The sequence below is a fragment of the Macrobrachium rosenbergii genome, chromosome 25 (assembly GCF_040412425.1).
Source record: "Macrobrachium rosenbergii isolate ZJJX-2024 chromosome 25, ASM4041242v1, whole genome shotgun sequence".
Lineage (NCBI taxonomy): Eukaryota > Metazoa > Arthropoda > Malacostraca > Decapoda > Palaemonidae > Macrobrachium > Macrobrachium rosenbergii.
The window spans coordinates 36,156,910-36,174,093 of NC_089765.1; the positions used below are offsets into that span (position 1 = coordinate 36,156,910).

The window sequence follows — 17,184 nt, forward strand, 5'->3', positions numbered from 1 at the left end:
CCCAGTATGCATCCACCTTTGTGACGTGTTTATTACAAGCTTGTTGGGGATAGCTTGTTTTAGCTCGGTATGTATCCACCTTTGAGGCCTGTTTAGAACGATCCCGTTGTAGATTTTTTTGTAACCCAGTATGTATCCAGCTTTGCGGCGTGTTTAGTACAAGCCCGTTAGGATTTTTTTTAACCCAGTATGTATCCACCTTTGCGGCGTGTTTATTATTTAACCCAGTATGTATCCACCTTTGCGCATGTTTATTACAAGCCTGTTGGGTATTGTTTGTTTTAACCCATTATGTATCCACCCATGCAGTGTGTTCATTACAAGCCCATTGGGTATTGTTTGTTTTAACCCGGTATGTATCCACCTTTGCAGCGTGTTTAGTACATCCCATTGGGGAATTTTTTTTAACCCAGCAAGTATCCACCTTTGAGGCATATTTATTACAAGCACGTCGGGGATTGCTTGTATTAACCCAGTATGTATCCACCTTTGCAGCGTGTTTAGTACAATCCAATCCAGTTAGGGATTTTTTTTAACCCGGTATGTATCCCCCCTTTGCGGCGAGTTTATTACAAGCCCGTTGGGATTGTTTTTTTAACTCAGTATGTATCCAACTTTGCGGTGTGTTTAGTACAAGTCCGTTGGGGATTTTTTTTATTAACCCAGTAAGTATCCACCTTTGAGGCGTATTTATTACAAGCACGTCGGGGATTGCTTGTATTAACCCGGTATGTATCCACCTTTGTGGCGTGTTTAGTACAATCCAATCCAGTTAGGGATTTTTTTAACCCGGTATGTATCCATCTTTGCGGCGAGTTTATTACAAGCCCGTTGGGATTGTTTTTAACTCAGTATGTATCCAACTTTGCGGTGTGTTTAGTACAAGCCCGTTGGGGATTTTTTTATTAACCCAGTAAGTATCCACCTTTGAGGCGTATTTATTACAAGCACGTCGGGGTATGTATTGCTTTTAGTACAAGGCCGTTAACCCGGTAACCCTGTATCCACCTTTGTGGCGTGTTTAGTACAATCCAATCCAGTTAGGGTTGGGGATTTTTTTAACCCGGTATGTATCCATCTTTGCGGCATATTTATTACAAGCCCATTGGGATTGTTTTTTTAACCCAGTATGTATCCACCTTTGCAGTGTGTTTAGTACAAGCCCGTTGGGGATTTTTTTAAACCCAGGTATGTATCCACCTTTGAGGCGTGTTTATTACAAGCCCACTGGGATTTTTTTAGCCTGGTATGTATCTACCTTTGCGGCATGTTTAGTACAAGGCCGTTGGGGATTTTATTTAACCCTGGTATGTATCCACCTTTGAGGCGTGTTTATTACAGGCCTGTTGGGATTTTTTCTACCCAGTATGTATCCATCTTAGCAGCGTGTTTAGTACAAGCCTGTTGGGGATTTTTTTTTAGCCCGTTACGTATCCACCTTTGAGGCGTTTTTATTACAATCCTGTTGGGGATTTTTTTTACCCTGTATGTATCCACCGTTGCAGCGTGTTTATTCAAGCCCGTTGGGAATTTTTTTTTTTTTTACCCAGTATGTATCCACCTCTGAGGCGTGTTTATTACAAGCCTGTTGGGGATTTTTTAAACGCGTGTTGTTGCAAGGCCATTGGTTTTTTTTTTACCCTGTATGTATCCACCTTTGAGGCGTGTTTAGTAAAGCCGGCTGGGGATTACCGTTAAAACATAAACAAAAGACTGTAAACATCATAAAGATAATGACCCCCAAGAAATACTGTTACTTTACTAAAGGCCACCATAAACTAATGTTATTTTTCCTAGCCAAAATTGTGACTTTTTTTCTGTTACTTTTTTCCTGTGACATTGTTACCGGCCACCGACCTTGAAAACAAGACCGTAAGCAACTGGAAACACAACTCTTGCAAAATTTACGTGATTGCAAAGCTCTAGATCAGCAAGTTCTGCAGATAGTGGTTTAAGAATCTGACCTCCAGCAAAAACAGGATCACCAGCTAATCTTGAACCATGACCCCTGCCAATGATTTAGCTGGGAAAAGGTAACACTGATTTCTGGTGTATGAAAATACTTCATGTCCCCTTGGATTGCAAGCTTTCGTATTCCCAAATTTCCAGATCATCTTTTAACACTTTAGAGTAATGTTCTTCTTCCTGTATAGAAGTGGTGTTTTAAAAGTAATAATAATAATAATAATATTTATTTCAGGTCAAGGCCATAAACAGATACACAATGCAGATACTACACTGTGAAAAGAAATACAGACTCCACGTGGTGTATGTAAATAATATACAATTACATTAAACAGTGCTGAGAATATCAGGTTTTTCCAACCGAAGATCCTATGCAAACATAAAAAACATGCTGTTTGCTAAAATGGAAACCCTCGAATATAATAATAATAATAATAATAATAATAATAATAATAATAATAATAATAATAATAAATAATAATAAATTACATTCTACAGTACACATAAAATGGCTGCGATGAATTACCCATGGTCAGTGAATACATTAATGATGCTGTAATATTGCTAAATAATTGGAATAATAAAGACAACATACTGGTGGTAACATCCAATTCAAGGGCAAACAAAAGAACGCGGTGTTGAAAACCAGATTAAACACAACAGGACACAGTTATGTCAAAAAAAGCCGCCCTTGAATGGGAGTCAGTAACATGGCAGACGTCATAATACATGAATACAAAGGCATGGTGATTATATAAATAACAACAATCGCTAGCAAAAATGTGAAAAAATAAGCGCACGCAGCAATTGGGGTCAACATAGCCTAATGTGATTACGAAATACGTCAATTACCAGATGTCTCGTTAGCTCATATTTCCTACAATTCGGATCTTTTCGCTTCACTGTTTTAAGGTAATTTGGATAAGCGAATTGCGGCTATTTCTTAGTCGGGTCATCAGATTGAACATGGATCGCCTACCAATGATTTTAAATTATCTGGAAGGTTTTTCCCAACATCTGTGTAGTAGAATGATAGGGAACTGTGTTAGTGGAGCGCCTCGTTTCTCTCTCGCTTAGGCTATAGGCCTAGTTCGTCCAATAGGAGAAGCCTACCCATAGACTCTATAGCCGTGAGAAGGAACAAAAACTTGGTTTCTTACTGACAGAAGGCAAATCTCCTTGCAATCATGTTGCCAGTCGCACGCAGCTTACGTCGTCTCTGCTCTATGTCAGCCGTATCTCTTACGTCGTCCTGTCTGAGAAAGGCTTAAAACTACGATAGCCCTTGGATTCAGTTTTAAGATCCATTGAATACCAGTTTCTTAATGTAAAGCTTTACTGACGCGTTTCATAACTCGTTTGTCCATATTTGTGTTTCTTTCATTTGTATCTTATTATATTTATCTTCATTTTTTATTTGTATTTTTAAATTCTACTCTGCGAACACTTGCTTTGATCGGTGACGATACGGTTTTCCTTCATGTGTGTTTTATTTGATACCAATAATATAAACCCTCAACCTTAAAAATATAAACAACCTTCATTTATTTTAAATAGCCCTACATTTAGTCTAAATCTGATAAGCACACATATATAATATTATATATGAAATGAAGTCTTCTAACAACCTCATATTTCCTTTCGTATTTTCTCAAAATGACCAAACTGATTTCGCAGTCTGTCGTATAACCATAAAAAAAAACTTCAAGCCTGCCGCAAATGTCTAATACCACCTCAGACACAAGCATACAGAGAGAGAGAGAGAGAGAGAGAGAGAGAGAGAGAGAGAGAGAGAGAGAGAGAGAGAGAGAGATATTTGATGGGTGATTCGTGTTCCAAAGCCCTGGGGTCCATTTAATGTCGGTCATCTCGGCACGCATCTGTTACCCAGCCCTATTGACTACCGGTGTCAACTGGTCTAGGAGGCGCTTCTTCAGGCACCTATAGTTATTCATTCACACGTCTATTAACTTCGTCCTTTTTTTTCCGAGCAAAAGAAAGTTAAAAAAAATGTACGCAAGGAAAGTTCTCGACAATACGCATTTTGGTCTTCCAGCTAAACTGAGTTAAAAGATACATCAGTATTAATGCATATTTTTCCTTGTTCCCATGATACAACACCTCAAATAGTCATGGTATGTTCAAGTACATAGTAGTTAAGGTCATTCTATACAAGCAAGACTTTTTCTTAAGCTAATTTCAAATCAAGCAGAAACCTCAAATTCCAAAGGTAAAAGCCAACCAAACTGGATTAAGAGATATATCAGTATTAATGACTATTTTCCTTTGACTCCCATGATACCACACCTCAACTGTTCATCGTTCTCGGCTAGCACTCTGCTGGGCCCGCGTTCGATTCTCCGACCGGCCAATGAAGAATTAGAGGAATTTATTTCTGGTGACAAATTCATTTCTCGTTCTAATGTGGTTTGGATTCCACAATAAATTGAAGGTCCCATTGCTAGGTAACCGATTGGTTCTTAGCCACGTAAAATAAATCTAATCCTTCGGGACAGCCCTAAGAGAGCTGTTAATCAGCTCAGTGGTCTGGTTAAACTAAGGTATACTTAACCGTTCATGGTATAGCCTAATCCTTATACAATGGTAAAGGTTACCTTATACAAACAAGACCTTTCCTTAATCTACATTTTAAATCAGTACACTCTGAATTGTGGGAAAGATGGGATAACGAGACATCTGCTTAGTAATTTAATAAATAAAAGCCACGTACGTCCTTGGCAAAGGAACTGCTGTCATCTCATCAAACACCAACCCAAATTTGTCCAGGAATATCTGACAGACTCATTAAATCAACCACAAAACTACCAGTCAGCAAGTAGCCAGCTTCTGTCATTATTGCTTAACAAGCTTACGCTTACGAAGAAAATTCCCGCGACCTCTGTACGCGTGTGTGAGATACACTGAACCTTAATTTGTTGACTTTAGGTCTACGTCAAAATGCAAGCAACTTTATTAAGTGACCTTGAACGTGACCAAAGAGTCTTTAGATTTAAAAGAAAAAATTTTAACCTTCATCTTGACCAAATGGCCTTGGGACACAGTCAAACTCTGTCACCCCTGATGTTGGAAATGTACCACATTTGGGTACACCACATGGAAGCCACATTTTTCAGCAAACAAAAACCGAAAAAGAGAATTTCGTTCAGCTTGACAGTATCACCTGTTTTGAAAATATCTCATCTGATGATAAACCACGACTGCAAACATAATTACCAACAAGATCTTTCCTAGATAGTGACCCCCAAGGGTTTTAAACCGGTATGTATCCACCTGTGCGGCGTGTTTAGTACAAGCCCTTTGAGGATTACCGCATAAACATAAACAAGAGATTGTAAATATCACAAAATTAATGACCCCAAAGAAATATTAGTCCTTGATAACGACCTCCGAAAACCCTTGGGGGTCACTATCTAGGAAAGATCCTAACCAACATAGGCTATACAAATTTGTGGACGCAATGCTTTGAAGCACCTCCATAAAACGGTCGAGGCCTTAATTGGACGTGGTTATCAGTCCTTATAACGTTCCCGTTCTGCCATGCTAATCCGGAGGGCTCTCGAAAAAACGAATTAATTAAATGAAACGTCCATATCGATCCCTAACAAGCATTAAGACAGCGTCTTTATCTGAGCGAGAAAACAACGCTTATCAACTGTTGTCGCATGGCAAGAGGGACTACTGGGGATCTTATCGGCATTGTCAAGTGCAAGGTTCTCGAAAACACTAATGAAATAACGCCATTATCTACTAAGGGATAACTCAAAAGAAAATGGCACGAATGAGATAACAGCCACCGATGGTGTTTGTTCTTCAAGGACAAAAGGAAGGTCATGTAAAATTACTTTAATGGACATTTGCTAATTAGCCTGACAGCCGCGGCATCAACACATCCAGTGAGAATTGCGAAAGTAATTATGTCTCCAGCAACAATGACCGAAATTACAACAATGACGATTTTTCTGCTGTTCGAATTTACCCTTTGTCGAAAATGCCTCTGGGCTTAGATGCAAAAGCTGTCACCCTTCCTATTAGGTACAGGACAAGAACGTTTATCAGACGCCAGCGGCATTGTGAACGTTTTGTCAAACGTTAACAATTCACAATAACAATAGTAATGACAATACGCTGCATTTGTGCTCATCTCCTCCCTACTTTGGTAGCCTACTGGTAATCATTACTGTAATTTGGCTACATTTCTCAAACACACTTTAAGGAAACAGTATTAATAAAGCATGATCTGTGAATTTTATTTAGGAGAGAGAGAGAGAGAGAGAGAGAGAGAGAGAGAGAGAGAGAGAGAGAGAGAGAGAGAGGCAAAGAGAATCTGGCAAAGACGGCACATTGCCCCTTTGACAGTCACAGTTCACTGACGCCCTGTGCTGGCGCCAGTTAACAGTACTGACCTGCCAAGTTAATGGTTATACGAGAATAGTAGCCTCTGGCGAGATAGACGGCAGCAGCCAAGCTGTCCAGTTGTTCTTGAAATAGAAACAGAAACAAGGGTCGAAAAGGAAGACAGAAACTAACCCATTTTTTGCATATTCCTGTTTAGTGTGACCCATTTTCACATATTCGGGCTGAAAGTGACTCAGTTCTTACGAATCAGCCATCTGCTGAAAGTGACACATTTTTATCTGCTTTCCAGAAAGTGGCCCATTCTTTATGCGTTCCTTCTGACAAGTATTCTATTTATATTAGGTATAACTGCTGGAAGTCAGAATTTTTATGTATTCATGCTGAAAGTCGCCCATTTTTTAAGCATCCCTGCTGAAAGTACCCAATTTATTACATATTACAGCTGCAAGTGATCCACTTTTACATATTTCTTTAGAAAGGGCGCATATGTTAGTATTCCTGCTGAAAGTGGCCTTTTTTATACGCATTCCTGCTGAAAGTTACCTATTTTTGCACATTTCTGCTAAAAGTGAGCTTTTTTTACGTATTTCTGCTGAAAGTGGTCCTTATTTTAGGTATTTCTTCCTGCTGAAAGTACCCCAAATTTTACGGTTCCTACTGAAAGTGGCCCGCTCAAAGTACCCCATTTATTACATATTCCTACTGAAAGTGACCCATTTTTTACGTATTCTTGCTGAAAGTGAATTATTAGCGATTTTCTGTTGAAAGTGGCCCATTTCTTAGGTGTTCCTGCTGAAAGTATTCATGTTGAAAGTGAGCATTTTTTTACGCATTTTCAATGGAAAATTATCATTAATTTATGTATTCCTGCTGAAAGTGACCCATTTTTTATGTATTCCTGCTTACTGTGACCCATTTTTTGCGTATTCCTACTGAAAGTGGCCAATTTTTACATATTACCTGCTGACAAAGACCAGTTCTTTTTACATATTTCTCCTGAAAGTGACACTTTTTATACATTAGCCTTCTTGAAAAGATCCATTTCTTTACTTAATCTTCCTGAAAGTTACCTATTTTTACATGCTCCTGGTGAAAGTTACTTTTTTTTACATATTCCTGCTAAGTCAAACTTTTTTGCATGTTCCAGCTAAAATTCACTCATTGCTACATATCCAACTGAATGACTATTTCTGAAATTTTCCGGCTGAATGTGACTCATTTTTATATATTAATGCTAGAGGTAACTAATTTTTCATCTTTCTCTAATGACAATCACTTTTTTTTACTACGGATTTATTTTTTTACGTGTTTTGCTAAATGAGATCCATTTTTCAACAATTCCTGCTGACTATGACTCATTTTTACATATTCCTATTAAAGTGTCTTAACAATTGCAAATTCCTACTGAAATTTAATCATATGTACAAATATCTGCCCACTGACTTTTTCAATTTTGCTTCTGAATGTAACCCAGTTTTTACATTTTCTCGCCAAATGCGACTCAGTCTGTACATTACAACTATACCTGGTCTGTGAGGAAAATCTCACTGTGTCGCCCTGGGATACTTTACCCAAATCGTATTATGAAATGAAAACCGTTTATCAAAATCTATTAGAATGATAGACATGACCCAAAGTGTTTTCCATACTGCTAGCATTCTTAGTTGGCTTCGTAATTTTTTATTCTACACGATACAGTCCCTCCATCTCCTTCAATTAATACTCCATTAAAATAAACGAAACTTTGCAGAAAAAAAAAAAACTGACAGAAGTCGCCTGATAAACTTTCAAAAGAGACTTAAAACTCGAATGCAATGCCGGAGTTAAGGTTCTGTCGAGCTGACGTCATCACCAGACGATTTCCCTTCGAGACTAAGCAACAATAACAGGTCGTTCACACACAATCTTTGTGCTTTCGTTCCGAGACAACAGACACGCATACACAACTTCCTGTCTTCCCTGATTAAAGCGTCGAAGTTTTTTTTTTACCATATCGCGATTGTTTTCATTCATGTAATCGGTGAGCCATAGTCCTCATAATTCCAAAAACTACCACGTAAGTTTTTTCTTTTTTAGTTTTCTGTAAAAGACAATCATTGGGATGGCTATTTGTCTGTCCGTCCGCAGTTTTTCTGTCCGCCCTCAGATCTTAAAACTGCTGAGGCTAGAGGGCTGCAAATTGGTATTTTGATCATCCACCCTCCAATCATCAAAGATGCCAAGTTTCAGCCCTCTAGCCTCAGTAGTTTTTATTTTATTTAAGGTTAAAGTTAGCATGATCGTGCGCTGGCAAAGCTATAGGACAGGCCACCACCGGGCCGTGGCTGAAAGTTTCATGGGCCGCGGCTGAGTTTCATACAGCATTAGATGCTGTACAGAAAACTCGACTGCGCCGAAGAAACTTCGGCGCATTTTTCACTTTCCTTTTTCACGGGAGCGGTGGCGGCCGCTAGTGAGTCGTGACCGGCCAGGGAGGAATAGTCTAACAGTAAGGAATTCGAGTCATTTTCTTCTAAGATGGACAGTGGTGATTTCACATACAAGTTACATGGTTCAGCTGCCACCAGGAAACTCCCTATGTCAAAGGGGCTACTTGTTAAGCAAAAGGTAGTTGCATGTACCTTTTTGTCAACGTAATTTTAGGAGCTACTAAACAAAGTCTAAGTTACAACCAATAACAAATGAATATTGTAATCAGACATGCAAGTGAGGCATATAGGCTATCTGAACCTAGAACAAATTGTAAGTCAGGCGCCATTTATCCACTAAGCACCAAGACTATGCAACAAAATACCGCCTGAAATTACGATCATACAAGAAGAAAGCAAATTTAAACAAGAACTAAAGACTCTCCTATTCTGCAAGAGCTATGATACTGGCGAGAAAAACTAAAAGACAATTATAAAATATAAGAGCACCTAGCCTAATCATCCCTGTGGAGGGCTGTACATAGCCTAAAACCAAACAAAATGAAACAAAGAGAAAGTGCAGGGCGTGATGTGTAACCAGACTCAAATATCCAGAGGAGCCTCTAAAGTTTAACTTGTAATCACATGCATATCAATATCCTGAATTTACCGTAAAATCTAAATAAATAATGTATAAAAAGTTGTGCACATGTAAAATGGTGGGACATATTCAGAAAGGCCGCACCTACTCCGAATATGTGCATTTTGGACAAAATCTATATTAAACATTACCTGGAAATGCAATTCATGGAGAAAAAAAAAACAGCTAAAAAACACGAAACTCCGGTAAACCCACAGACGCGCGCACGCGCACACACACACACAGGCTAAACACACGGAATTCCACGTGCTCAGCAATCAAGCAGCTTAATGCATTATTCAAGCTTTCCTAATACAAACCGCCTTCAAAACCACTTCACTTGGAGCTATTTAGCACTCATGAATATTTCTGGACTTTGATTAACTGTAGCTTTGTCAGTCGTTTTCTAGACCCTACACTTACTAGAAATGGTACAAGGTCTTCCAAATACTATATTGGTTACATTATTTTCTAGATTTTTAAAACTGGAAATCGATAAATACTTAGATTCATTGAGCAAAAATTAAAAAGGCCTCACCAACCTATACGGCAAAGCATATAGCCTACATTTAAGCATAAAAAAAACAGCAACAATAAAGTCTATCAACAATATTGAACACAATCCTTGCGTCAGCATTAGCACATTCCCAATCCCTAAATACGACAGCCACAGACAAGTAGGTTCTTTCTTGACCATGACTATCCTAGACCCCAAAAAGAATTTCGCAACAAGCCACAGCGCCGACGCATAACCCTCTAGAAAGTGGGCTTTCACAATTAAGACGCTAAGCCCTTTATACCAACCGCGTTGTCTTTGATATTGGTAAGATAAATCAGGAAGCCATTGTGTAGGCTACGGCCGTCACTTAAAAGGCTCCTGACTCTCACCCCCGCCCTCACACAAGCAAGTCACGACGAAAGATGCCTTCCCAAACTGTTTTTCATCCCATTCGAATGTGAACTTAAACCATGGACTACTATTCTTCTCTTATCCTTGACATGACTAGATTACATTGCTTAACCTAATTAGGCTAACTACTGCCAAGATTATTCTTAATATTCTATGCCTTCCTCATTCAACTCCGATTCGTTTTCTCTGGGTGTTCAGCCATAACCTTCACCTTCCCTTGGGTACTGCATTAGCTTTCCGTTTGCAATGACAATCATGTCCAAAATACTTGACTTTCTATGCCATCAAAAGAGACGAAGGAATTCTCTCCTGTATTCTGCTCTTCCCTATCATTTCAACATTATCCTCCAAGAGACAAAAGTCAATCACCTTCGGAATGAGTCTGCACTATTTTTACTTTGCTATTACTTTCTTCCTTTAGTGCCTGGATAGAGATTAGAATATCAAATTTAGGCCAAAGACCATGCTCTGGGGCCTATGAGGTCATTCAGAGATGAACGGAAATTGACAGTGAAAAGATTTGAAAGGTGCAACAGGATAAAAACCTCCCAGTTGCGCTATTAACATTTGTTTGGCGAGGGTGGAAAGTATGATGGAAGAAAAAGAATACGAACGGAGGTACAGTAAAAGGAATGAAAGGGGTTGCAGCTTGGGACCGATGGGACGCTGCAATGAATCTTAATTGGGGTGCACTGACGGCACTAGCGCCCCCCCCCCAACATGAGGTTAATGCTTGGGTAGCCAAGATCACTGGATCGTCCATTCACATGGTCTTTCAACAAAAAAGCACCATATAGATTAACTTTATTAAATGTATATACAGTATATTCCAACTGTCAAGATATACCTTTACTTACCCTTGTTTACGGTTGGCTGCTTTTATCGTTCCACTCCACCGCAGGGACTCTGTGGAAGCAGCAAATTCATTTGTCCTATAGACAATTGTGCAGAGACATTGGAAGTCATACACCGTACTCCATATGAATTTGCATATTCACACTTTCATTAAACTTAAAAAATAAGTCTTTATAGTTTTGAAAGAACTATACCTACTATCCTCCTGATGTCAAGTGGAAGTTTATTGTATGAATCTTGGAGCTCCCATTAAAATGCTCAGATAACATGAAACCACTCCACTCGTTGGTTGTCTTTTGTACAGGAAGTCAAGTCTCCAACACTTTGGACGCAGGAATGGTATCGTAAAAACCTGAGGTTCTTTAAATATATAATATAATTATATACATATATATATTATATATATATATATATATGATATATATATAATGTGTATCAGACCCCTAATGTCGGTTACTATCTAATTCACTCTACCTCGAAAATAACTTAAACCCAATGGGAATAATAAATGGTAGGTGCTTACTAATTATTATTCCTCTTGGGTGTAAGTCATTTCCGAGGTAGAGTGAACTAACTGGATATTAAACGACATTTGTGGCTCAATGTTTGAAAAAACAAAAATGTCACTGTTGTATGCAAGAATAATAATAATTATATATATATATATATATATATATATATATATATATATATATATATATATATTAGTGCTTTACGCCAAGGCTGGTTGGGAATAGTAACATTAAGCCAGTCCGGTCCAGGAGGGTAGGCCTATGCTTTATTCACAAATGAATGACACGCCAGGTATGTAGCAAGACTGAAAAGCCGTGTTCAGCTGCCATAACAAAATTGAAAGACTTTCAGCAGGGTTATATACATAAATGTATTGCCTAATTAGCCTATACAGTCAAACTGACTGATTGTAAGGAGGCAATTTACGGTACGTCAAACGACGTTTAGAAAATAGTCGAATGTATATTTACCTGATAAAACTGATTAATTTCAGAAAGAAAACTTACTAAAAACTGTAAAAATATAATTTTATTATTATAACATTATTACAAGCGCTATGTCCAGAAGTTTTACCACTTCACACGATTAATTATGAAAATGTCATCAGAGAGAAAAAGCCACAAAAACATCATTCAAACCACGACAGAGCTCAGCAAAGGCCAAACATTTACAGATTGAAGGATGGCTGCGTAGGTACAAAAACTATTTAATAGTCCGCGAACAGTCACGCAGGTTAAACCTGCGTCTTTCCTACACAGAGTAATGACCAGGATATGTCAGCGGACACCAGCACATATACCGTAGTTTAGCCCACTGTCGGTGTATACACAACTCTACTGACTCCAAATTTACGACAAACAAATAAACAAATTTGCTTTTTTTTTTATTTCCAAACGGGATTTTTCTCCCATAGAGGCAAATCATGCCAAGCTCAAATTTAATGAGGTAAAAAAAAAACTGATCTTGATTAGCTTTTCCAGTCTACACGCATTAATAAATTAACAGAAATTGTACAAAATTCTAACACCGAGACGTTACCTTCAAATACCTTAACAGCATTCACACTACAACAAAATACACGTTAAAAATAAATATTTCAATATGTACCTCGTAATAAGGATTATTCAAAATGTACACAAACCCAACGTTACATAAGCCACAACTAACAATATAGGCTATTTACCGAGTGCACAGGGCACGGCAGAAAAAGAAGTACTTATCAAATCTATATATTAACTGCCTAACTGATCATTTCATGGTCGTGAGATTTCAGCAAACTGTGCGACTGACACGCCTACAATAACAAGACTCGGCGAGTTCCCCACCGCAATCCAACTTCCTTTGAGCAGCAACCATAAAAAACGAGGGAAAATTGATTTGGGGGTGGGACATTCTGAACTGACATCAAGGAGGGAATCACGCAGAGTTTTACAGTTTTACACCAATGTTAACATGCGGATTTCAAAGAAACTCTGCTTTCTCAGTTAGCATCCACGACGTCACGCTTACAAATTGCCTAAAGGGTTGGGATACCGAAGTTATCTCGCGTTCAGCTGCTCGACGTTACGGAAAGGCAAAACTGGTCCAACGAGTGTTTTACTACAAAGAGCGTGGGAAAAGTCGTGAATGACAAAATCTACATGATGATACACCAAAGCAGCATCGCATTTCCGGACTGGTTCTATCTGACTTTTAAGAAATTCATTGCAATTTCTAAAACGTTATATTATTCGCTGCTTTGCATATTCACGTATCCAGTAAGGATTCTGAGTATTACAATGTTGTCTCAGTCTTTCATGATCACGCGTAAACTTCTTTCACTATCCAAAAATAACAAAATAAAAGAGCACAGGCAACCACCCATTACCAAGTTCCCTCCCCATAACATCTTTTTAGCACAATTAAATCATGTAACAATTATCAAGAGTAAAACCCTTGAACCACAACTCGAGACGATCTGTCGGAAGTTTGCCATTATCACAATGATGATAATTCACTACTGAGGGAACTAGGGGTCAAACGACGCTGCAAAACAAAGGTGCGGTCTTTAAGCTCTTCCTTGGTTAAGCTACATCTATACTGAACTCCGGTCTTTGGGCCCGTTTGCGATACAAATTCTCAAGTTTCTTATTACATGATCATAACCTCCATCTGATCCAAACGATATATTTTGATAAACACGACTTATACTTAAAACCGTTTAACGGTAATATACAACGCATGGTCTCACATTATTGTCATAATAATTATTCAAAATGTGAGATTAATCGTGTGAAACAAGCCTAAAAGTCTTGTACTTTCAAAGCATGCCTCAATATTATATTCTTGATCTATCTGAAATATTTCGGTCAAAGTACCGTAAATTCCAAAAATGTACAATAAACAGAAAAATAATTAGCCTACATAGGCAGGTCGACAGTACAATGGCCAATACTGCATAGCTACAATTACCGAAACTCCATCCTCGAAAACTTAGGACCGATGCTACCTCTAACCCGAGGGCTTCTTTGGCTGTTCCCACTCTGCTAAAGAAAACATCCTACAGAACCTGCACTTTTTTCACTATCATGAAACTTAGTCTTCAGCTTTTTCTCGAAAGTCTTAATATTTTTTGTCCTCCTTATATCAAGGTGGGAATTAATTGTGGAATTTTTGGCGGCTAACTTGAAGACTTTAAAACTAACATTCAAAGAGCACCTTAGTTTTAAAACTTGTCGAGTACTGATGACATTATTTTGATATATTACACCAAAAAGTTTTCTGGTGTGACAAAACATTTTTACACATTTTTGTAGCTTTAACAAAAGCGGCTAGTGCAACGGAGACAATACAGGGGTAGGCTAATACTCTCTAAAACTGCAACAATATTTATCAGTCCTGCAACTTCAAAAGTTTGATCTTTGGTGAATGACATAAGGCAAGAGTAAATAATATAAGGCAAGAGTAGTCTACTCTGTGAAGTAGTCTACTCTACTCTGGATGAAAATATTAATCACAAATTTCCTAATAAAGCTATCACTAAGATAGCTATCAGCAAAGGCCACATTTCTGAGATGATACCCTGCATATTTGCCACCTAACTTGTTTAGCTAACTGGCCCCGATTGATATTCACATTCACTTGATGTTGTCATGGCTCCTTAACTTATATTCCTTTCCCACCAACATAAATTAGGACTAATATATATATATATATATATATATATATATATATATATATATATATATATATATATATATATATAAAGCATTATGAGAACAAGTCATATATATATATATATATATATATATATATATATATATATATATATATATATATAAAAGCATTATGAGAGCAAGTCATTTTATATATATATATATATATATATATATATATATATATATATATATATATATATATATATATATAAAGCATTATGAGAGCAAGTCATTTTATATATATATATATATATATATATATATATATAAAAAAGCATTATGAGAGCAAGTCATTTTATATATATATATATATATATATATATATATATAAAAGCATTATGATATATTTTATATATATATATATATATATATATATATATATATATATATATATATATATATAAAGCATTATGAGAGCAAGTCATTTTATATAAAGTACTGGATCTCAAACAAATATATATATATATATATATATATATATATATATATATAACATTACGAGCAAGAAATTTAATATACACCACTGCACCTTCTCCAACAATGCCAGTTTGTTTCACAGTTTTACGTTGCAAGGACCCATGGTATAAGAACAAGCAGTATTTTATCTAGGAACAGTTTAAGTACCGGATTTAAAAAAAAAGAAAAAGAAAACAAAACAGACGATTCTGCTATGGAAAGGAAAGCACTACCTAAACTAGAGCAAAGGAAAAAACAAAGGGTTTTCTCCTGAAATGAGGCTTAACAATGATGATCCAAATGGACATTTTCTGAGCCTTAATCATATCGCCATTATTGGGGAAAGGAAAGCCACCATTCCGCAACTGCGGTCCGAAAAAACCAAAAAGACCCTGATGCTGGTATTTAGAAAAGTTGGAAAGCATTCCTACAATGGTGGCAAGTGGCATAATGATCTCTGTAGATATAGGAAGCCTTAGGAGCAACACCTGGCCCTGACAGCACTAGATGTCGCTTTTTTTTTCTACTAAGCCAGGTCTTATTTCCCCTAACACATGCCAAACATGGTTAGACATACAATCTGTGTGTGCAGGAATTAATGACAATTATGTCTTTATAAAATTTGCAATTGACTAGCTCGAATGTTGACTCCTTGGCTGGAGAGGTTCGTCTTCTTCTACACCAAAAACGGATGCCCAGAATCTTTGCAGTTATTAAACGGTAAGCTATTAATACAACACAGTGAATTCGGGGATGCTACACCCGAACATTCACACGCAGAGGGAAATAACGGTGCAGAGAAACTCGCTTTCCTCACCTTGAACTTGTCATATGCTGTGTTGAGCTCCAGCCGATGTACAAACGGATTGAGGATTTCCTTCGTTTCCTCTATAAGAGGAGCCCTCTCGTCGTTCTCCTTCATATTGTTACACATCGAATAGAAGATTTGGAGGACAGGGGAAAAAAACTAAAAAAACGGGAGAATCCCGAACCCCTAGCAGAAGAGGCTGATCGAAACGCTCGCACAAACACGGGTTCCACAACTGTCTCTCGTCGCTACAACAAACCCTTGGGACCTTTTGTAACATAAAATCCCGCCCTCTCTTATGAAAGAAATAAAATGCAAATGTCCACCTTGACCTGTCACATATTCAAACAACACTTAGGGCACCAGCGTCCGACACGACACAAAAAATTATGCAGTAACACAGCCAGCCATATAAAGGGTTGACGACAAGCAACAACACAACATCACAACAACAGAGCTCTGTGACAACTGGCCCGACGAACTGAAAGGGCTTCGTTTTCTATTCCCAGAAAGACTCGCTTGGGATGATAGAAAACTAAGGACCTCGAAGCGTAACAACCAGGAATGTTACATATTCCTCCAACAGGTGGATACTAAAAACGTTACAAAGAAAGTGAGGAGTAACATATTGTTTTCAGAGCATAGACTGATTGACTGATTTAACATGGTGAGCTTACGTCTTACAACAGCGATCAAGAACGCTGAAAATATGCTGCCTAATAATGTATTTATACTATGAAAGTAAAGTAACTTCTTGATAAATTTGTATCCACACATTTCCACATGCATAAACACTTCTTAAATTCATGAAATCGTTACAAATATTGCTTAAGATTCAGTTTGTAAAATATATACTTTCTGAAGATGTGAGTGAATGAATTGTAATGAGGATACAAATGCATCTTTACGTTCATATCCTCGGGGGACATCTATCTGGATGCGTCTAGAATCTTGAGAGGAACTCTTCAATTCAATACAGTCACAAAGTGATAGATTAATGTAAATTGAAGCAGCAAATGCTGGTCATTAAACTTAAATTTGTGAGCAATATTCTA

The 17,184-nt window shown here is 37.6% G+C and overlaps 1 protein-coding gene across 2 annotated transcripts in view; it reads right to left on the reverse strand.

The window, feature by feature from the left end:
* Positions 1 to 16,609, reverse strand: part of LPCAT (lysophosphatidylcholine acyltransferase) — a 159,726-nt gene extending 143,117 nt beyond the window's left edge. Inside the window, exon 1 of one of the 2 annotated variants that reach the window (XM_067127332.1) lies at positions 16,139 to 16,609. In XM_067127332.1, coding sequence (XP_066983433.1) covers positions 16,139 to 16,255 — 117 coding nt within the window. In that variant the 5' untranslated portion in view covers positions 16,256 to 16,609. The remainder of the gene's footprint in view (positions 1 to 16,138) is intronic. The other variant, XM_067127333.1, reaches the window with a different exon arrangement.
* Positions 16,610 to 17,184: the final 575 nt, after the last annotated feature.